The sequence below is a fragment of the Lithobates pipiens genome, unplaced genomic scaffold (assembly GCF_037356315.1).
Source record: "Lithobates pipiens isolate NorthernLeopardFrog02 unplaced genomic scaffold, aLitPip1_a1.2 Scaffold_13, whole genome shotgun sequence".
Lineage (NCBI taxonomy): Eukaryota > Metazoa > Chordata > Amphibia > Anura > Ranidae > Lithobates > Lithobates pipiens.
In genome coordinates, this window is record NW_027507718.1 from 465,528,736 (window position 1) to 465,552,895 (window position 24,160).

A 24,160-nucleotide genomic window follows, 5' to 3' on the forward strand; every position below is an offset into this window, starting at 1 on the left:
TCAGAACAGTCCCTGCACAAAATGACATTTAACGGAAAAAAAGTCATTTCAAACTGCTTGCGTTTTTAATGTAATATCTGGTTCCGGCAATATGGATGAAAATCATTGAGAAAAATGGCATGGGTAGCCCCCCCCCCCTGCCCATTACCAGCCCCTTTGGGTCTTGTACGGATATTAAGGGGAACCCCGTACCCATATTAAAAAAAGAAAAGACGTGGGGCCCCCAAGCCCTATATACTCAGAACAGCAGTATACAGGCGGTTCAAACAAGACAGGGACTCTGTAGATTTGTTGTGTTAAGTAGAATCTGTTTGCAATTTTGAACTGGTACATTTTTAAAGTGTAGCTCCAGTCAAAAAATCTATTTTTAAGCTTTTTGGAAAACATAGGGAAGGGTCATCACCCCTGTATAATTTGTTTTGCCGTCCGTCTTTTTTCATCTCACTTCCTGTTGTCTCCTTCTGTTTGCAAGTAGGAGACATTTGTAAGTTGGATGTTTGAAAGTAGGGGCCTGCCCTATATGCTCTGCAGAAATGGCGGAACAAGGTGTTGGTGTTGCCACAACATTGTAAGCCCTCAAAGTGACTCTTGGTGGGCGCTGGAGTGCCCTGCTGTGAACGATTATATCAAGAATTGTAATTACATGCCATTGTTGAACAGTGGTAGAAAAATTGACCTTTGGTGGTTGTGGTGCTGGTGCTGGTGCCACAACACTATAAGTCCTCACAGTTACTCTGGGTGGGCAAAGGAACGGGCCCTGCTGTGAAATATTATATCAAGAATTGTAATTACATGCCCTTGTTAAACAGGGGCTGAAAAATTGGGCTGCTGGCACTGGTGCTGGTGCTGGTGCCACGACACTGCGACCTCTCCCATATACTCTAGTTGTAGTGCAGGAATGAGCCCTGCTGCAAAGCATTGCATCAAAATTTTTTCTTAAACGCCCCTGTTAAACAGGGGCTGAAAAATTGGGCTGCTGGCACTGGTGCTGGTGCCATGACACTGCAACCTCTCCCATATACTCTAGTTGTGGTGCAGGAATGAGCCCTGCTGCAAAGCATTGCATCAAAAATTGCAATTAAACGCCCCTGTTAAACAGGGGCTGAAAAATTGGGCCGGTGGCATCACCCAGAACCTAAAATGTTTTCCCAACATATCAGTGGAGGAGGAAGAGGATAGACAATCAACATAACAGGACAGTTACTCAGCATCGGCATAGGCAGTCTTGAAGGGATGTGATATTTAAAAAAAAAAATATTCGGTTACATCAGCTTCAGGTGCTTGGTAGCTGTGGGTGATCCAAGACTGATTCATCTTGATGAAGGTCAGTCGATCAACTGAGTCGGTGGACAGGCGCACCCTGTGATTGGTAACAAAGCCACCAGCAGCACTGAAGGTGCGTTCCGAAAGAATGCTGGATGCAGGACAGGCCAGTAGCTCAATTGCATACTGTGCAAGCTCTGGCCAGTGATCCATCCTCAAGACCCAGTAAGCCAGAGGATTTTCGGTGGGAAAGGTGTCCAAGTCTGACCTTACCCTGAGGTATTCCTGCACTATGTAAATCAGACACTGGCGATGGTTGCTGGAACCGATCATACCTTGGGGCTGCGGACTAAAAAATTGTCCGAACGCATCGGTCAGACGGCCACCTTCTCCACCGCTCCTTCTGACCAATGCCTCAGCAACACGTTGTCCAGGACCAGGAGTTTGTAACCTCCCAGTCTCTGGGAACGCATTGCACAGACCTTTCTGCAAGGCCTCCCGGAGATGTCTCATCCTCTGCTTCCTCTGCGATCGCAAGATAAGGTCGGCACCCTTACCCTTGTACCGTGGATCAAGGAGAGTGGCCAGCCAGTAATGGTCCCTCTCCTTGATTCGAAGAATACAAGGATCCTTCCGCAGGCTTTGCAGGATCAGGGAAGCCATGCAGCATAGGTTAGCTGAGGCATTCGGTCCGGAGTCCTCTGGGTCACTAAGGACAACATGATCCGCAGCTACCTCCTCCCAGCCACGTACAAGTCCACGGGTTTCTTGGGACTGTAAATCATCCCTACAAGACTGCTGCTGCTGTTGATGCTGAGTGCCAGCCTCTACCTCCATGCTGACACAATCATCCTCCTCCTCCTCGTCCTCTTCCTGTGTGATGGGTGGGACAGCAGGAACACTGTCTGGATAAAGGGGGCCTTGAGAGGCAAGGAAGTCCTCTTCTTCCTGCCTCTGTTCTGCCTCAAGTACCCTGTCCATTATTCCATGCAGCGTATGCTCCAACAGGTGGACAAGAGGTACAGTGTCACTGATGCATGCACTGTCACTGCTCACCATCCTTGTGGCCTCCTCAAATGGTGACAGGACAGTGCATGGATCCCTGATCATGCCCCACTGGCGTGGTGAGAAAAAACCAAGCTCCCCTGACCCTGTCCTGGTGCCGTAATCGCACAGGTACTCATTGATGGCCCTCTGCTGCATGTGCAGCCGCTGCAGCATGGCCAACGTTGAGTTCCACCTGGCGGGCATGTCACATATAAGGCGGTTCTTGGGCAGGTTCAACTCCTTTTGGAGCTCAGCCAGCCGAGCACAGGCATTAAATGATCGGCGGAAATGCACACAGACTTTCCTGGCCTGCTTCAGGACATCCTGTAAGCCCGGGTACCTGCCCAAGAACAGCTGCACCACCAGGTTAAGGACGTGAGCCACACAGGGCACATGGGTCAGTTGTCCCTGTCGGAGGGTGGAGAGGAGGTTGGTGCCATTGTCGCAAACCATCATTCCTGGCTTAAGCTGGCGTGGCGTCAACCACCTCTGTCCCTGCAGAGCTGACAAAATATCTGCCCCAGTGTGGCTCCTGTCCCCCAAACAAACCAGCACAAGCACGGCATGGTATAGTTTTGCCTGCGTACTTGCGTAGCCCCTGGAACGCCTACGGAACACCGCTGGTTCTGAGGGCAGAGCACTAGAAGAGGCCATGGAGGAAGAAGAAGAGGAGGGGGTGGAGGAGAGAGGTGTGTCACAACCAATAGTAGCATTTTGGAGGCGTGGTGGCGGAACAACCTCCAACACTACTGCACCTTGTCCTGCATCCTTCCCAGCTGCCAGAAGAGTGACCCAATGGGCCGTGAAAGACAGGTAACGTCCCTGTCCATGCCTGCTGGACCATGAGTCAGCTGTAATATGCACCTTACCGCTGACCGCCCTGTCCAGCGAGGCAAGGACATTGCCTTCCACATGCCGGTAGAGAGCCGGAATCGCCTTCCGTGAGAAAAAGTGGCGTTTGGGGACCTGCCACTGAGGAACCGCACATTGTACAAACTCACGGAAGGGGGCCGAGTCTACCAACTGAAAAGGCAGCAGTTGAAGTGCTAGCAATTTAGCCAAGCTAGCATTCAACTGCTGGGCATGTGTATGACTGGGAGTGAACTTCTTTCGATGGTCCAGCAGCTGGGGCAGGGAAATTTGCCTGCTATAATCAGACGTGGGTGTACTGCTAGCAGAGTGCCCGGAAGCACTTGGCTGTGACACACCTAATTCTACACCTTCATTTCTCTCAGAGCAGGTTTCAGAGAGGACTGAAGGTCTAGTGTGGTTGGAGATGCCAGCTGATGAGGAGCAAGGATAGGTCCGCTTTGTTCTTTGGTGTGGGTCTTTGAGGTACGCTTGCCAACGAGCTGCATGGCAGGTCAACATATGTCTGGTCAAGCATGTGGTGCCCAAGCGGCTGATGTTTTGGCCACGCGAGATACGCTTGAGACATATGTTGCAAATAGCAGCAGTGCGATCTGATGCACTCGTCTCAAAAAAGGCCCACACCAAAGAACTTTTAGAATAACGCGCAGAGGCAGCGCCCTGCACAGGCGGAGCTCTGCGGTGTGATTCAGTCGGTGTGCCCCTAAGCTGGCCCCCGGAGGGCATCCTGCCTCGTTGGGCATGTGCCTCCTCCTCCTGCCTCCTACCAGGCACCCACGTGGAGTCAGTGCCCTCATCATCCCCTCCCTCTTCATCCCTGGAGCAACCCTGGCAGTATGCTGCAGCTTGTGGAACATGACTGCCAGATTGCTGTCCTTCTTGAGCATCCCCTCTCTCTGCGCTCACGCTACTGCCTTCCTCTAGCTGAGTATTATCATCAGAGCCTACAAAACACTGGGCATCCTCCTGGAGCATGTACCCAACACTGTGCTCAAAGAGTTCAGGAGACTCCTCAGGAGGATGTGGTGGGTCTAGGGAAGGAGTCACTGATGATGACATTGAGAGGAGGGAAGACGATGCGTTGGCAGCTGCTTTGCTAGTATCCTGAGCCTAGGTGAGAGAGGATGAGGAGGATGAAGAGGGCTTGGTTATCCACTCTACCAAGTCTTCGGCATGATGCGGCTCAACATGTCCAGCTGCCGAAAAGAAGGACAAGCGTGTCCCATGGCCACGTGCTGATGATGACGATGCACCGCGTCCACGACCAGCACTGTTGTCTCTAGACACAGAGCCTGCTTGTCCTCTTTTATCGGCTCGTGCCTGTCTGCCTCTCCTTGTTGGCCTTCCAGACATGGTAATGGCCCGAAGGGAGATGGGAAAACCAGCAATTGGGTAGTGTATATTGTGCTGGAGGCACACAACACCCACTAACTCCTGCAGATGGCAGATGGCTCAATTAGAGAAGAGCTATATAGGTGGATATATAACGGTGTATACTGCGGTCAGGGCACACAGACAACACGCACAATCTCCTACAACTGACTGCAAGCTCTATTACAAAAGAGCAATATAGCTAGCTATAAAGGTGGATATATAACGTTGTATACTGCGGTCAGGGCACGCAGACAGCACGCATAATCTCCTACAACTGACTGCAAGCTCTATTACAAAAGAGCAATATAGTTAGCTATGTAGGTGGATATAACGGTGTATACTGCGGTCAGGGCACGCAGACAGCAGGCACAATCTCCTACAACTGACTGCAAGCTCTATTACAAAAGAGCAATATAGCTAGCTATGTAGGTGGATATAACGGTGTATACTGTGGTCAGGGCACGCAGACAACAGGCACAATCTCCTAAAACTGACTGCAAGCTCTATTACAAAAGAGCAATATAGCTAGCTATATAGGGGGATATAACGGTGTATACTGCGGTCAGGGCACGCAGACAGCATGCACAATCTCCTACAAACTGACTGCAAGCTCTATTACAAAAGAGCAATATAGCTAGCTATGTTGGTGGATATAATGGTGTATACTGCGGTCAGGGCACGCAGACAACAGGCACAATCTCTTACAACTGACTGCAAACTCTATTTCAAAAGAGCAATATAGCTAGCTATATAGGTGGATATAACAGTGTATACTGCGGTCAGGGCACGCAGACAGCACGCACAATCTCCTACAACTGACTGCAAGCTCTATTACAAAAGAGCAATATAGCTAGCTATATAGGTGGATATAATGGTGTATACTGCGGTCAGGGCACGCAGACAGCACGCACAATCTCCTACAACTGACTGCAAGCTCTATTACAAAAGAGCAATATAGCTAGCTATGTTGGTGGATATAATGGTGTATACTGCGGTCAGGGCATGCAGACAACAGGCACAAACGCCTGCAGATTGCTAACAGCTCAATTACATAAGAGCAAGAACACAAAATAGGCTGATAATGAACGGTGTATACTGTGTTGAAGGTACACAGAGAACACCCACTAACTCCTACAGACGCCAACACACTACACAAGGCCGCCGTGCTAGTGACCTTATATAGTGTGGGGCGTGTACTACTGAGCTGTGGCCAATCATGGCTGCTGCTGGTGCTGTGATTGGCCAAGCATGCGGGGTCACAGTGCATGCCTGGCCAATCATGATCCAGCAATGCACTGTGATGGTGCAGTGCATTGTGGGCTGTGAGTGCCACACGAATTTGGCGCGAACGGCCCATAACGTTCAGTTTTCGACAAACGGGCGAAGCTCATCCCTACTAATGGCAACTACACCGCTAAATATCTATTTGCAGGTTGGATGATGGCTCTTTACACTGCATCAGATAACTTCAAAACAGGCACAGCAGAGGTACATTAAGACATTTAAGATGAAACCCCACATTTTTATTCTGGTAAATAATAATACAAGTAATAGTAATAATAATAAACATAGATACCTTACATGTCTTACCTTAAAATGACTATATCTAGGACATTTAACAGTTTAAAGTAAATGTAAATTCTAAATCAATGACATTTACTGTAGTTTGCTAAGCACAATGTTTTTTTTTCTTTTAAAAAAAGAAAATATAAATATATTTATATTGTAATTTGGATGACAACATACCTTTAAGTTCTTCCCTTACAGTATTCCATTGATCTGTAAAATGGATCGCTAAAGTCATTTTCAAAACCTTCCTTTTAAATGTAAGGAAAGCTCTTATACCAGTTTAATGAATATTGTGATTATCCAGTCCCTCTCTTGTATTTGGCTGGCACATCATTATAATGCCAACCACTGATATTTTGTTCTTATAACTACCTCCCAAAGCACCACAGTGAACTCATTAGATCCTCATTAAAAGGGGAGAAAGCTCAAATAAAAGTTGATTAAACATGAAATAGCACTGTGATACATTTTCAGCAATAGTTTAATGGACTATGCCATAAGAAGAAGTCAGAAGATTGGCAGTTTATGTACATAAGTCACCCAACTTACGGAAAGCAGTGCTCTTTTATTTATTTGTACTTTCAGGCTCCATCCATGATGGTTCTATAAAGTTCACCTTACACCGTTGCTAACACTGACATATTTGCTGTCCATTCTCCATGTTCTTGGCCATATGTGATTAATGTCACATTTTGTGTTTCTTTACTTTGCTTAGTCCTTGTAGCCCTTTCCATTTTCTATATTGTACTGATCTCTATGTGTGATTTCCATGCACATGGGGCTCCCATATGTTAGAAAAAAATGGCTTCTGATTGGTCTTAATGACTGGCAATCCTGTACAGTGCAACTCACAGCAACCTCACAACAAACATGGAGGGAAGATTGATGTTACTATTTTATTATGTTACTCATCCTTCACACACCACCAGATTTACAGTGCCTTGCGAAAGTATTCGGCCCCCTTGAACTTTTCAACCTTTTGCCCCATTTCAGGCTTCAAACATAAAGATATAAAATTTTAATTTTTTGTGAAGAATCACCAACAAGTGGGACATAATTGTGAAGTGGAACGAAATCTATTGGATATTTTAAACTTTTTTAGCAAATAAAAAACTGAAAATTGGTGCGTGCAAAATTATTCGGCCCCTTTACTTTCAGTGCAGCAAACTCACTCCAGAAGTTCAGCGAGGATCTCTGAATGATCCAATGTTGTCCTAAATGACTGATGGTGATAAATAGAATCCACCTGTGTGTAATCAAGTCTCTGTATAAATGCACCTGCTCTGTGATAGTCTCAGGGTTCTGTTGAAAGCGCAGAGAGCATCATGAAGACCAAGGAACACACTAGGCAGGTCCGTAATACTGTTGTGGAGAAGTTTAAAGCTGGATTTGGATACAAAAAGATTTCCCAAGCTTTAAACATGCCAAGGAGCACTGTGCAAGCGATCATTTTGAAATGGAAGGAGTATCAGACCACTGCAAATCTACCAAGACCTGGCCGTCCCTCTAAACTTTCAGCTCAGACAAGGAGAAGACTGATCAGAGATGCAGCCAAGAGGCCCATAATCACTCTGGGTGAACTGAAGAGAACTACAGCTGAGGTGGGAGAGTCTGTCCATAGGACAACAATCAGTCATACACTGCACAAATCTGGCCTTTATGGAAGAGTGGCAAGAAGAAAGCCATTTCTCAAAGATATCCAAAAAAAGTCTTGTCTAAAGTTTGCCACAAGCCACCTGGGAGACACACCAAACATGTGGAAGAAGGTGCTCTGGTCAGATGAAACCAAAATCGAACATTTTGCCCACAATGCAAAACGATATGTTTGACGTAAAAGCAACACAGCTCATCACCCTCAACACACCATCCCCACTGTCAAACATGGTGGTGGCAGCATCATGGTTTGGGCCTGCTTTTCTTCAGCAGGGACAGGGAAGATGGTTAAAATTGAGGGGAAGATGGATGCAGCCAAATACAGGACCATTCTGGATAAAAACCTGTTGGAGTCTGCAAAAGACCTGAAACTGGGATGGAGATTTATCTTCCATCAAGACAATGATCCCAAACATACAGCAAAATCTACAAAGGAATGGTTCACAAATAAACATATTCAGGTGTTAGAATGGCCATGTCAAAGTCCAGACCTGAATCCAATCGAGAATCTGTGGAAAGAGCTGAAAACTTGTCATGAAAATCGCATGAAGAGATTGTCCTCCAGGTCTTCTGATTTACGATCGGCGCGGGTACGCACGATCGTACGAACGCCCTTACGTTCGTACACAGGTGCGCGTGCGCGGGCACGTGCGCGGTCGCGTGCGTGCGTCCGTGTTGGCGCCAAACAGCCTATTTAAACTAGCCTCTTGCCAATAGTCTTTGCTGTCTGCTCTACAGCGTTATACCTGTGAGACCTGATCCGTATTGTTTGTTCCTGTTTGACCCGGCCTGCCTGTGACCCATCTGCTATCCGCCTGCACCCGACCCCGGCTTGTTGTGACGATTCTTCTGCCTGTTCCCTTGTACTTCGTTCCTGTCTGATATCCGATCCGGCTTGCTTTGACCATCCGTCTGCTAAAGGTGAACCTGCTATTACTGAACTGTGTCATCTGCTGCAAGTAACCTGCTTATACTGAACTGTGTCATCTGCTGCAAGTAACCTGCTTATACTGAACTGTGTCATCTGCTGCAAGTAACCTGCTTATACTGAACTGTGTCATCTGCTGCAAGTAACCTGCTTATACTGAACTGTGTCATCTGCTGCAAGTAACCTGCTTGTATTGAACTGTTCACCTGCTGTAAGTGCCTGCTCATATTGAACTGCTTATCTGCTGCAAGTACCTGCTTATATTGCGCTGTTTGTCTGCTTCAAACCACTTGTCATATTGCACTGTTCATCTGCTTCAAGTCACCTGTCTTATTGAACTGTTCACCTGCTGCAAGTGCCTGCTCATATTGAACTGTTTATCTGCTGCAAGTACTTGTGTATATTGCACTGTTCACCTGCTACAAGTTGCCTGCTTCCCTGCACTGCTTATCACCAAGTTACCTGCTCCATTGAACTGTGTTATCTGCTATAAACTACCTGCTGATCCATTCACTGTGATTACCTGCTCCACTGAACTTCACCTACCCATCCTACCCATCTGTTGATCCTGCCAGGCACCTGTACCCCTCCTTACTCCTGTGTTCCCTGTTACATTGCCAGGAAACCGGTAGTGGGAGTCGTAAGGGAGGCCTCTCTCCGCAATCCGGGCTCGCTACTAGAAGGTACGTGACAAAACTACTGTTCACAAACGCTCTCCATCCAACCTCACTGAACTCAAGCTGTTTTGCAAGGAAGAATGGACAAGAATTTCAGTCTCTCGATGTGCAAAACTGATAGAGACATACCCCAAGCGACTTGCAGCTGTAATCGCAGCAAAAGGTGGCTCTACAAAGTATTAACGCAAGGGGGCCGAATAATTTTGCACGCCCCACTTTTCATTTTTTTATTAGTTAAAAAAGTTTCAAAAATCCAATAGATTTCGTTCCACTTCACAATTGTGTCCCACTTGTTGGTGATTCTTCACAAAAAATAAAAATGTTATATCTTTATGTTTAAAGCCTGAAATGTGGCAAAAGGTTGAAAAGTTCAAGGGGGCCGAATACTTTCGCAAGGCACTGTATATATTGAAATTTAGTAGGCATAAATCAATCATTATATGCTGTGTATAACCTTTATCATGCTAATGTATTTCAAACATAATTTTCAATTTTCTGGCATCTATGGCTTTCATTTAAAAAAGGGTAATTTTGAAGGTCCTTGTTTGGGCACTTCCTGTTATAAAGATAACTGTACCTGTCCCCTAGATGCGCCTCTATTGTTACATGAGCTCACTCAACAGGCATGGTCCATTTATGATCACCATTGGCAAACCTGCTATGAGTAAGGACACTCAGGTGACTCAGGGGTGAGTGAAGGTAGAGACTAGAGAGACTGGAGATCAGCAGTTCTAAGATAAAAAAAATATATATAAAAGTAGTTGTAAATCTTTGAAATGAGAAATTAACAAAGCAAATCCTTCTGTAGTATGTAATTTCCTCTATCCACCTAGTGCAATTTCTGTGTCCTGATTGACAGCCTTAACGGTGCATGTTTCCCAATGAGGCTGTGTAGAGGAGGGTGTGAAATTTTGCTCCACTCAGGTTTCAGATTACACTCAGCTCCCTGCTCTATGCTGTACAGTGTGTGACATCAGATACCCTGCATTCTTTAGTTGATAAATGCTGTCTAAACTCTGTATTTTAGAGGGCTGTAGAGGAGAGAGGGCTGCAAATACACAGGTACAACGTATGTAGAAGGATTTGTTTAATCTCTGTGTATCACCTGAGGTCAGTCTATATGTAAGGGTTTACAACCACTTAAAAAAAAAACAGTATATGTTGTATATCTATGTGATCCAGAAAGAGCCCAAAAAGATGTCTCCAGGATGTAGTGCTTGGTCCAAAAGCTCATACAGCTGTAGATGACATTGCCATTTCCTTATACATCTGGTACCTGGTGGAGATGCTGCTCCAATGGAAATACCAATAGGAAAACACCATCTATGTGATTTTGGACCACGAGCTACATTACCGAGATATCTTTCTGGACTGTTTTTGGATTCTTTAACCTTTACTTTATCAATTAGACCTATTGAAGGGAATATATCCATTCTCTTATGCACAATTATATACACCTTTAAGTGCGAAGGGTTTTCCCTGACATGCAAGGGTCATAGTTCCACTTCCCTGGTTCAGGCTGCATGTACTCTTATTAAATTTTTACAGCAATCCATGTCAGTTCTCCTTGAGGAAGAGGCGAAACGTGTCAGTGACTTGTTGTATGGAATACCCCACCATACCATCTGAGGATCCTTTCATTTGTAACTGATAATATATGTAACTTCAGTTCTTTTTTAACACTTATGTGTTAGGAATGTTTTTGGTTTTAAACTCTTTTAATCTGTTTTGTACCAATAAAAAATGTGAATTAAATTTTTTGGTGTGGCACCTTCAAAGTCCTATTAGTTCTTTGTTATTAGGGATTCAATGTTCTTCTGAGTCATATATACAGGGATGTGGTACCAGTAATACCAAGTGAATAATAGAGATTGCATTGTCACAGTTGCCTTCCCATTTTCTATTCTCACATTATAATAATGTTTGCTAATAAGTTGTGCGATATAATTTGTGTAATCTCACTTTGGGACTGCTGTAAAACAATTAAGAAAAACAGCCCCTTTTCTAAATTTGCTCTGGTACAAAGACAGTGGAAAAAACAGTTATAATAATGCAGTGGCTTCTGGTTGCCAATTTTTTTTTTGGGGGGTGGGGGCGTTAAGCAGGCCTGGCCCCCTCACTCATACCTCCACCCCCCACACGTGATCGATAGCCATACCTTACTGCAGTAGAGGTGCGGAGAGGAGGACAAGGTGGCGATGCTCTGCTGCATCTAAGAGACTGCTCTTGCCAGGGCGTTGCTTCTTCACCTGGCTGAACAGGAGGCGGGTCCTGAGACCCATCCTAAGACCTGTAATCAGGTCTGCTTCCTGATTGGCTGGGAGGAGAAGCAGGAAGACATCATCAATCTGCTCCCTGAGCCCACTCTTTTTGAAGCCAATTAGAGCCTCTAATTACGTGCTTAAAAAAAAAAAAGAATCCCATATTGAAATCTATGCGTCCAACACCCTGCATGGAGATTAGGGGCTGGGGGCATGGATTTGGGGGGGGGGGGGGTGAACGGTGCCCCTGCACCCCTAATGGATGGGTCACCACTGTAATAATGTTTATTTTTTTCTCACCCTCCACCCCATGTTCCCTGTGTATAAATAATGGCTGCAAAACAAGGTCGGCTGACAATCCATTTTTGATTTGATCTCCTCTAAACCGGTCCAGCCAGCAGCCAATACATTGTGACTTTTTGACTGAATTTAAATGCCTTTTGATGTGCATGCAAAGGGAGGAATTTATTATACAAAGGGATACATGTAATTACCTAGAGTATTTATAAAAATAAATCCAAGCCTAATTGCTAAAATCTCATATGTTTTATTATGTATCTGTCAGGCCGCGTACACACGCGCGGACTGTTTGCCCAACCTTGTTCGTCAAACAGTTTCGGCAAACAGTCCGCTCAAAATTTGCATGAGCGGACTTGCCCACACACGAGCGGACTGTTTGACGAACAAGGTTGGGCAAACAGTTCGCTCAACTTTTGAAATGAACGGACTCGCCCACGTAAGGAGGAGGCAAATCCGCCCATTTCGAGCGCGTGTACAGGTAGGCGGGGCCCGCGAAGGAGACGTCGCGGGCTCCGCCGCCTGGAATGGGCTTAAAGGGGAACCCCAACGCCGAAAAAAATCGGCGTGGGGGTTCCCCCAAAGTCCACACCAGACCCTTGTCCGAGCACGCTACCCGGCCGGCCAGGAAAGGGGGGCGAGCGAGCGCGCCCCCCCTCCTGAGCCGTACCAGGCCGCGTGCCCTCAACATGGGGGGGTGCCTTGGGGAAGGGGGGGCCGCGCGGCCCCCCCACCCCAAAGCACCTTGTCCCCATGTTGATGAGGACAAGGGCCTCTTCCCGACAACCCTGGCCGTTGGTTGTCGGGGTCTGCAGGCGGGGGGCTTATCGGAATCCGGGAGCCCCCTTTAAGAAGGGGGCCCTCGGATACCGGCCCCCCACCCTATGTGAATGAGTATGGGGTACAATGTACCCCTACCCATTCACCTGTGAAATAAAGTACAAAAAAAAACACAACACAGGGAAAAAATATTTTATTGCACAGCTCCGGGGGTCTTCCGTCTTCGGGGGTCTTCTCGCCGGACTCCTCCGCTATCTGTGTGTAGCTCTTTTACTAGCGGAGGAGTCCGGCTTTCTTCCTCCCCGCCGCCGGCCTCTTCTCCCGACTTCGGGGGTCTTGTCCCCCTCTTCGGTTCTTCTGCCGGGCCACCGCGCCTTCTTGTAGCTCTTTTACAGGCGGTGGCCCGGTCTTCTGTCGCCGCTGTCGTCGTCGCCGCCGCCGCCGCCGCCGCCTTCCGTTCTTGTTCTTCTTCTTGTTCTTCTTGTTCTTCTCCTGGAGATGTTGACTCGACGAGCTCTCCGGCCGGAATGCCAGAGCCGCGCTGTGCGGTCACTTATATAGTGACAATGGGGCGGTGTCACATGGTATATGTCACATGGGTTGGTCACATGGGTTGATGTCACATGGGGACTATGACATCGTAAGGGGGCGGGGTCACCATGTGAAGAACCGAAGAGGGGGACAAGACCCCCGAAGTCGGGAGAAGAGGCCGGCGGCGGGGAGGAAGAAAGCCGGACTCCTCCGCTAGTAAAAGAGCTACACACAGATAGCGGAGGAGTCCGGCGAGAAGACCCCCGAAGACGGAAGACCCCCGGAGCTGTGCAATAAAATATTTTTTCCCTGTGTTGTGTTTTTTTTTGTACTTTATTTCACAGGTGAATGGGTAGGGGTACATTGTACCCCATACTCATTCACATAGGGTGGGGGGCCGGTATCCGGGGGCCCCCTTCTTAAAGGGGGCTCCCGGATTCCGATAAGCCCCCCGCCCGCAGACCCCGACAACCAACGGCCAGGGTTGTCGGGAAGAGGCCCTTGTCCTCATCAACATGGGGACAAGGTGCTTTGGGGTGGGGGGGCCGCGCGGCCCCCCCTTCCCCAAGGCACCCCCCCATGTTGAGGGCACGCGGCCTGGTACGGCTCAGGAGGGGGGGCGCGCTCGCTCGCCCCCCTTTCCTGGCCGGCCGGGTAGCGTGCTCGGACAAGGGTCTGGTGTGGACTTTGGGGGAACCCCCACGCCGATTTTTTTCAGCGTTGGGGTTCCCCTTTAAGCCCATTCCAGGCGGCGGAGCCCGCGACGTCTCCTTCGCGGGCCCCGCCTACCTGTACACGCGCTCGAAATGGGCGGACTTTCCGAGCGGGAACAGTCCGCTCATTTCGAAAGTACAGCGGACAAGCCCACACACGGGCGGACTGTTCGCTCAAACACAGTTTCAGCGGACAGTTTTTCGGAATTTCCGAAAGACTTTGTCCGTCCAACTGTCCGCTGAAACTGTCCGCTGAAAGCCCACACACGAGCGGACTGTCCGCCCAAACACTGTTCAGCGGACAAGGTTGGGCGAACAGTCCGCCCGTGTGTACGCGGCCTCATTCTTTTTTTTTATGTCATTGTTAAAATTTAAACCTGGTGATCCCTTCATTAACAACCTCAATATAGGGCACTTTTACCCCCTTCCTACCCAGGCCAATTTTCAGCTTTCAGTGCAGTCACACTTTGAATTGTGTGGTCATGCAATGTTGTACCCAAATGAAGTTTTTATGATTTTTTTTGAGACAGATAGAGCTTTCTTTTGGTGGTATTTAATCAGCACTGGGGTTTTTATCTTTTGCTAAACAAAACAAAAAAACACCAAAAAATTTGAAGAACATTTTTTTCTTAGTTTCTGTTATAAAATGTTGTAAATAAGTAATTTTTCTCCTTCACTGATGGGCACTAAAGAGGCTGCACTGACAGGCACTGATAGGCTACACGGATGAGGCTTCACTGATGGGCACTGATAGGCTACACTGATGAGGCGGCACTGATGGGCACTGAGAGTAAGAGTGGCCTCACAGAACAGTGTTAAATATATAGAAATTATATAACGTACCATCATCCAAATTTACTTCCACATTGTATGATTTAGTAACACTCTTATATGAAATTTCTCTATATTACTGTATTTCTATTTATCCACAGATGTATTTCCTGATGAAGCAGCAAACCCGCAAAACTAGTTGAAATATCATGCCATCTGTGTGTTCTTTTAACATTTTTTGTTGTTTTTGTATTCTGTATCAATACATTTTGTAAATTTTCATGTTTGTTTTATATATTTCATGTGTATTTCTTCACACTGTACCAAGATAATCCGCCCGCCTTCTTTTTCTTGGCGAGTCTAGGGTGGGGTGTAGACTCCCAAACTTTTATTCTAACTGATGGGCACTGATAGGTTACACTGATGGGGCTGCACTGACAGGCACTGATAGGCTACACTGATGAGGCGGCACTGATGGTCATTGATGAGGAGGCACTAATATGCAGCACTGATGGGCACTGATATGCAGCACTGATGGGCACTGATATGCGGCACTGATGGGCACTGATAGGCAGCACTGATGTGCAGCACTAATGGGCACTGATGTGCAGCTCTGATGGGCACTGATAGATGGCACTGATATGCAGCATAGGTGGACACTGAGGGGCGGCACTGATGGGCAGCACTGATGCACGCCACTGATGGGCACTGATAGGTGGCACTGATGGGCATTGATAGATATCATTGATAGGTGGCACTGATAGGCACTGATTAACATCACTGATTTGCACTCTTTGGCATCACTGATGGGCACTGATTGGCATCACTGGAGGGCATTACTGGTGGGCACTGGTGAGCAGCACTTGAGGGGCATCACTGTAGGGCACTGACAGGCATACCGGTGGAGACAATCTCCCCTGTGAGGAAAGCTGCTTATCTGCTCTCCTCTCCTCACATACTGTCAGTGTGAGGAGAGGGAAGCTAATAACTGACATTTCCTATTTTCACTGTGATCAACTGTGATGGGACTCAGCTGATCGCGCTACATCATAGACTATATCATGGTGGCGTACACGAGTGGCCCATCCTGATGGACGTCATATGACATCCAGTCAGAACAATAAAGGCCCCGCCTGGCCGTCATTCTGCTATAGGCTGGATGGGAAGTTGTTAAAATAAAAATAACGTTTTTTTTTTTTTTTATTTACTTTTGGATAGAGTGGAGAGGGATTAGAACACCTGTCAAGTTTTTGTTGCTGCTTTGACATTTTTCATGTTTAACATTATCACTGAGAGTTAAAGTTTTGCCTTTATATGTACTTGGGGGGGGGGGGGGGGGCTTGTTTATATGTGGTGACAACTGTGTCCCAATTTTGCTCTTGTGCTATTAAGCTCTTGCTACAGAGTACAGCTGGGTATAGGTAAAGTTGATCCAGGGAAAATCCAATTGCCTCTTGGGGGATCAGGAAGCAATTTTTTTCCCTTGCTGTAGTAAATTGGATCATGGTTTGCTGGGGGTTTTCGCCTTCCTCTGGATCAACTGTGAGTGAAGGATTGTGTATATGGGATTGTATCATTTATTTTTTTTCGTTTTTATTGGTTGAACTAGATGGACTTGTGTCTTTTTTCAACCTGAATAACTATGTAACTATGAGTACTAGTGGATGTGACAACATACATTGCTCAAGCATGGTCCACAACTGTCACTATCAGGAATCCAGTCCATAGCAATGATATGCAATGATGTGCATTAAGACAGGAAGTGGATAAAAGTGACTACAGAAAATCAGCAACACTGATATGAAAAAAAGGCTATAAGATAGTATAAAACAGCATTTTGTTAAAAAAAGTAGTATTTTCAGGGTGCATGATGATTAATTAAAATCTCCAATCTCTCTACATTTTATTTACAGTAGATTATAGAGTAAGCATGCACACTCTGTTAAATAGTGATAGCAATATAACAGAAAATGTATGTTTATAAAGGGCACTATGGATTCAGAGTTTATAATCCAAGCTACAAGGAATGCTACCAGGGTCTCATCTTGGGGTAGACGGAAAAGCCACTATGTGCCAATAGATATAAAAACCAATATTTATACTGGATGTATTTAGGGAGGGAATAAGAGCGAAAGAAAAAACAAATCAGCACACAAGAGGTTCCATATTATATTAGAACATGAATTTATATATATATATATATATATATATATATATATATATATATATACATATATATATATATGCTTCCAATGTATCTGTGCCATTTTAAAAAAACCTCCACCTGTTTAATATAAAAGTCACAGGGAGGGAGGTACGCACATTTCTTGAAATGTAGAGTCATAGGTCTTTACGAGGTGCAGCTCATCTTTATCTCGATAATGATAAATTGTGCCTAATCAGAACTGTGATATATTACGATCTACAATTCTACATTTCAAGTTAAACAGGTGTGTTCCCCAAAAAAAAAAAACAATAAATAAAATACAAGGAGTTACAACACAGAGAGCATATCTTATTTCAAATAATACAGTAACTTCAGGCATGCCTTCCTTTTTGATTACTAACCTGCACTATACAGTGGAAATGGAGATGTGAGTTCAGATCCTAAATAGCTTCCATTTATACAACACATGAGATATTAAGGAGGTCTAGCCATTTATTAACCCATTTAGAGAAAAAAAGTATAAAAAGTATTGTATTGTATTTATTTGGATTTTTTGTTTGAGAACAAACTTGGGTGCATGCATACATGATTGCTGGTGCTGTCTACCCTCCTAGATTTTATGTATTTTTCCACTGTGAACATACAATGTTGGATTTTTGTCTATAGATCATTTCACTTTCAGCTGTGTCTGTTTACCCTATATTGGTACTGTGGGGTTGATTTACTAAAATTGAAGAGTGCAAAATCTGGTGCACTTCTGCAATAGAAACCAATCAATTCCAGTTTTTTTTTTTTTTTTGCAAAGCTTAATTGACTACACTGAAGTTAGAATCTGATTGGCTACTATGCAGAGCTAATTTTGCACTCTCCTGTTTTAGTAAATCAACCCCATATATGTTAACACTCTTAAGCTATAGTGACAAATACGAGCATGGCAATCTGGCCAGCTGTGTCAAAATGACCCCTCTCTGGTCAGTTCCTACTCTTCTTTACAGATGACCAAATTTTTATTTGCTAAATAGCATACTCTTAAGAGTATACAGGTATATAGCTGGAGGTGAGCTACAGACCAAAACCCAGCAATCCACCATAGGAGAAAATACAAAGTATATATACTGTGTAGCACTGACCCACGAAGGAGCTGCTGGTTTTATTGGGCTTACTGTTACCTTCTTGACTGTTTCTCCATCTAGGGTTTCCCATATAAATGGCCCAAAGAAATGTGGAAACTGACACTGAATCTTCTTTTGGGTTATTTATTTGAAATATAAACAGAGTCTCTCAGTTTAGGGTAGAGGGTGAGGATTAAGTTCAGGTACCTTGGACTGCAAAAAATATGATAAGTCTCGTATAGAAGACTTGAATGTAGAAAACTTGAGAAAAGTCTCTGCCACAGACTTGAGCATTACTGAGGGACGTAGACAAATTTAAAGAGCTATCATATTGTACCACTATCTCTCAGCCGGTCCAGTGATACCGCATATGTAGATCCATGAAGTGTCCTTCAGCTGAGCCTCCAGGCTCCTAAGAGAAGCCAGCCTTGCGCACAGCCTTCTCCTGAAGATTCCTTCCCTGGGTGCTTCTCCAGTTGGCGGGCCTCTCCTTTAGACGAGACGGCACTGGACCACCTTTGAATCAACAGGACCCTGATATCCATTCAGGCCTGTCCCTGCAGTTGCTTCGCCTTGGCCAGCCAGCCCCGTTACTTGGAAATGAATGATTGCGCACCCCAGGCCAGGAGGGCCATTGGGCTGGTCAGGTGGAATGCACAACAGGAGAACACTCCCACTGGGCTGGTTCCGAGAGAAAACATGGCATTCAATACACCCAGCTCAACTGTGTTCTCACACTTGGCAGCAGCGACACCTGCTGTCAAGGAGAACCCAGTGCACCCCAGCTAGACTGGCACTGAAACCATAAATTTAGTAAAATTCGCCCCAAAGCCTAACTGTGGTTTCAGGAGAATTAACTTTGAAAACATATAGCGCATGCTCGTCAGGAGCCAGCGCTACATGTGTATAACTCCTAAACACGCTGTAAAAGGTGAATGCAAAAGAAATAAAGAATAAAAATGAATCTGATGTGATCTAAATATATCTTCGGATATAATTCTAAATTCTCCTTGTTGATCGGATGCCATTAAGAGATCATATGAGAATGAGCGAGAAGTAATTTACAGATGGACTACATAGTGGATTTCCCTTACAGTGTGCATCCAGGAATTTATTAAGGGATCATTTAATGCTTTAAACACACACACAAATTCACACACACGCCCACACACAAACACTTACTGGATCTGAGAATTGCTAATAATAATTAAGCAGCACCACAACCCTAAGTTAAGTATAAGGGTGAGTGTCCACAGTTACTCAACTAGAAAAACTCAATCTTTAAAAAAAAATTTAATGTACAACCTATTACACATACCAGTGTCTGTCTTGTCATCCCCACCATAATCCCACACCCTCCCTCCCACTGCCCCTGTATGAAAGCACACACACACACACAAACACACACACACACACACACACACATACTGGACCTGAGAATTGCCAATAATAACGCACCAAAACCCTAATTTCAGAATAAAGGAAGGTGTCTCCACAATTAGTCAACTAGAAAAACTCACAAAAAATAAAGGATATAAAACCTACTATTGGTTACTGCAAAATATATATTTGTATAGAAAAATGTAAATGTACAAAATATTACACATGCCAGTGTCTGTCTTGGCATCTCCACAATCCCACACCCTCCCTCCTGTATGGAGACACACACACAGAAAAACTTACTGGACCTTAGAATTGCCAATAATAGTAATTAGGAAGCACCAAATCCATCAATTCAGTATAAAGGGAGGTGTGCCCACAATTAGTCAACTAGAAAAACTCACAAAAAATAAAGGATATAAAACCTATTATTGGTTACTGCAAAATATGTATTCATATGGAAATATTTAAATGAACAACATATTACATATTACACATGTCAGTGTCTGTCTTCTTGGCATCCCTGTAATCCCACACTCTTCCTTTCAATGCCTCCTGTATGAAAACATACACACACACACACATACACATAAATAAATAGTACTGTATATATTACTAGAACTGCTATAAACCTGTGAAAAGAGTATGCAAAACAAAAGCAGAATAACAAAAATGAGTGTGAGGTAGTCTAAATATATCTTTGGGTTGATACAATGTGTGTATGTGTGTGTGTGTGTGTACATATATATATATAGATATTAGAATTGCATTCAACAAAAATGAATGTGAGGTGGTCTCAATACTTCTTGATGCCATTAAAGGGTCACAAAGTAATAATTTAGAAATGGACGACTGCATAGTGGATATTCCTTACAGTGTGCACTCCTGAATTTATTAATCTAATGTGTGTGGGGACCAATTAAATATATATATCATTTTTTTATTTAAATCGCATTCAAAAAAAAATTCAGAATAACAAAAATGAATGTGAGGTTGTCTAAATACTTATTGATGCTATTAAAGTGTCATAAAGTAATAATTTACAGATGGACTACAGAAGAGATAACCTTTACAGTGTGCACCACAGAATTCATTAATTTAATTTGTGTGAGGAATGTATCAACTATTACTTTTATAAGAAAAATGTAAAAAAAAAAATATATATATATATATATATATATATATATATATATATATATATATATATATATTTTTTTTTTTTTACATTTTTCTTATAAAAGTAATAGTTGATACATTCCTCACACAAATTAAATTATATACATAGGCATGCGCACAGGGTGTGCCAGGTGTGCCGTAGCACACCCTAATAACCCTGTATGGTGCCAAGTTCCCGTTTAAACCCTTTTATATTTCACCAAAGCCCCCCTCATGGGGCTCCTAAAAAAAAGAAAGAAAAGCAAAACAATAATAAAACTGTAAAAAATAATAAAAAATTTAATAATAAAAGTTAACAGTTTTGATATCATAAACTGCTCTTCTGACAACATCAGTATATGTACACATGCACACACACATATGTGTTTGAGCTTTGAGGGGCACACCCTAATGCATTAGGCTGTGCACACCTATATGTGTACATATATATATATATATATATATATATATATATATATATATATATATATATATATATATATATATATATATATATATATATATATATATATATATATATATATATATATATATATATAAATTCCATGCAAGAAACAAGTGCAGATTAACAAAGATGTATGTGAAGTGATATAAATACTTCTTGATGCCACTAAAGGGTCACAAAGTAATAATTTACAGATGGAATACATAGTGGATTTCCATTACAGTCATTGTATGTATCTGTATATCTATATATATATATATATATATATATATATATATATATATATATATATATATAATGCTATAACTATGCAATAATTGCATGGAAAAGTAAGTAATGTATTATAATAAAAATGAAAGTGGTCTAATACACTTTGAGGCTCATAAATTCTTCTTAACGCCATTAAAGGAATGTAAAGCATAAGAAATTAGTAATTTACACGTGGACTACATGGTGTTTTTTCATTAGTCTGGAGGTCTCCTTTAACCATCACGGTATGTGTTCTGTGCTGTGGTGCTCGATGAGCCTCCCTTGTCATATGGAGCACAGTGTTTCCCATTTCCCTCCGAATACGTGTAATGAAGCAGCAAAGTAGTGCTGTGGATAGTAGTGTGTGCTGAGATGTGCATCTTTGTCTTTGTCAGCGGTCCTGCCCTGCGCATGAGTCAGTGTTCCAGGCAGAGAGAAGAAGGTGTGCCACAATTGCTGCGCTGACTCCTCGGCTGGACCTGTGGCGGAGCGCTGAGCTGTGGTCATAGTAGCTGAGCTGTGGTCATAGTAGCTGAGCTGTGGTCATAGTAGCGGAGCGCTGAGCTGTGGGTCTTTGCTGGGGATGCGGAGACCTGGACTGCAGCCAGCCTCAGGCGCTCCGATGGATTTCCCGTCCGAAGCTATCCTGACTTCAGCACCTTGGACAGCAGCTCCATAGAGAACAGCGCCGGGCGCCTTCTCCAGCACCAAGCCATGGGGCTACCAAGCATGTAGGGAAGTCACCCTGGTCTCCATCCAATAAGGCGATCCCTGCTGATGGATATAAGCTGAGAAATGCACTTGCCAGAGATTCTGCTGGCCCTTTTACTTATTGTCGTGTTTGTGGTGTCCTTACTTGCCAACCTGCTGGTGCTGATCTGCTTTTTGTACAGTGCCGAGATCAGGAAGCAAGTGTCTGGCATCTTCCTGGTCAACCTGTCTCTGTGCAATCTGCTCCTGACTATACTCAACATGCCCTCCACTTTCCTAGCCATGCTCAGCCACCAGCAGCCCTTTGGTGACTGCCTGTGCAAGGCTCTGGGCTTCTTGGAAACTTTTCTGACTTCTAACACCATGCTCAGCATGGCAGCACTCAGCATAGACAAATGGATCGCTGTGGTTTTCCCACTGAGTTACACCAGCAAGATGAGGTATAAGGACGCTGTGATCATGATGGGCTACACCTGGCTGCACTCTCTCACCTTCCCCTTGGTTTCCTTGTTCCTCTCTTGGTTGGACTATAGCAGCATGTATGCCTCTTGTACCTTACAGGTGCACGAAGCTCCAGAGAAAAAACGCTTTATGGTGTTCACCATCGTTTTTCACGCCGCCAGTTTCGTGCTGTCGCTGGTCATTTTGTGCTTCACCTACTTAAAGGTGCTGAAAGTGGCACGATTTCACTGCAGGAGGATAGACATTATCACCATGCAAACACTGGTGCTGCTTGTAGACATACATCCCAGGTAATCCACTCATGTTTACCTGTTTACAGATGACTTGTGGTTGAATTTATATCTAATATATACTCCTATAATATGTTTTTTACTGCTGATGGTACCAATGCTTATACTCAGAAGATAAAACTTGCACACACAAGCACTAAATAAGTATTAACTGTTAATCTCCCACTAAATATAAAGAATCATTCCAGGTATTTGCACTATACACCACCACCATCTCTTTGGAGAAATACATATAAAATGAGATGAACATTTTAGAGCTACAGCATGTATTATACACCTTTCTTCTCCAGCCTTTCTCAACTAGTGTTCCTCCAGAGGTTAATAGGAGTTCCTTGAGCAATGAGCAATTTCTGCCTCTCAGATAAGTAACCACTGTCTCTAATGATGTTTTTTTAGCTATCTATAAAGGGGATTTTTTTCCTTCAAAGCACCAAGAGACAATTCTCCCACTGACCACCTATATAAGGTGGTCATTGGCAGAATGACTATCTTCTCCAATGACCACTAATGAACATGGGCACTACAGGGATATGTATTATTCACTTTCTCTCTCTATAACATGCTTTCTCAATTAGGGATCTAAGGAAGCTTAGAGTTCCTCCAAAGGATGCTAGGGGTTCTTTGAGCAAGGAACAATGTCTGCCTCTGAGATAAGTAACACTGTCTCTAATGATCGTTCTAGTTATATGTAAATGGAATTCTTTCTAGCAAGCACCAATGTAAAGGAGACCTTCTCCTAATGACCACCTATATAAGGGATGCCCTTCTCTACTGACCGCTAATGAAAGTGGGCCCTACAGGAATATATATTATTTACTTTCTCTCTTTAGAGCATGCTTTCTCAATTAATGATCTGTGGAAGCCTCAAGAGGTTGCTAGGGTTTTGTTGAGCAAGGAGCATTTCCTGCCTCTCAGATACGTAACTACTGTCTCCAAAGATTTGGAGAATATAAGGTGCCCTACTCCACTGACCATTAGTGAAAGGTGGCACCTCAGGGATATGTACTATACATCTTCTATCTTTAGACCAGTCACTATAAGGCTGGGTTCACACTTATGCGAATTGGATGCAGCTTTCCCCGCATTCAATTCCCATAGCAGAAGATTGTGACTGGCTCTGTAAGGGGGCACTTCATGGATATGTACTGTAACCCAGCCTTTATCAGCCATGGCTCCCATGAGTTGCTAGGGATACTGTGAGCAATAAACAATTTCTGCCTCTAAGTAAGTAACCACTGACTCCAATGATCTTTTTGATCTATCATCAGAGCACCACTGAACACCAGTGTAAAGGGGCTTTTCTCCCAATGACCACCAGTGTAAAGGGGCCACTAATAAAAAGAGGCACTCCACTGGCCACCAAAGTGAGGAAGCACTACAATTCTCATTGCCTGTGTTTCTTTTTTGGCCACTATTATTATCATGGCATTCATT

The 24,160-nt window shown here is 44.2% G+C and overlaps 1 protein-coding gene across 1 annotated transcript in view; it reads left to right on the forward strand.

Moving 5' to 3' along the window:
* Nucleotides 1–21,592: 21,592 nt before the first annotated feature.
* The window catches only part of GPR78 (G protein-coupled receptor 78), a 111,828-nt gene continuing 109,260 nt past the window's right edge, over nt 21,593–24,160 (forward strand). The window contains exon 1 of the mRNA XM_077477856.1: nt 21,593–22,726. Coding sequence (XP_077333982.1) covers nt 22,059–22,726 — 668 coding nt within the window. The 5' untranslated portion in view covers nt 21,593–22,058. The remainder of the gene's footprint in view (nt 22,727–24,160) is intronic.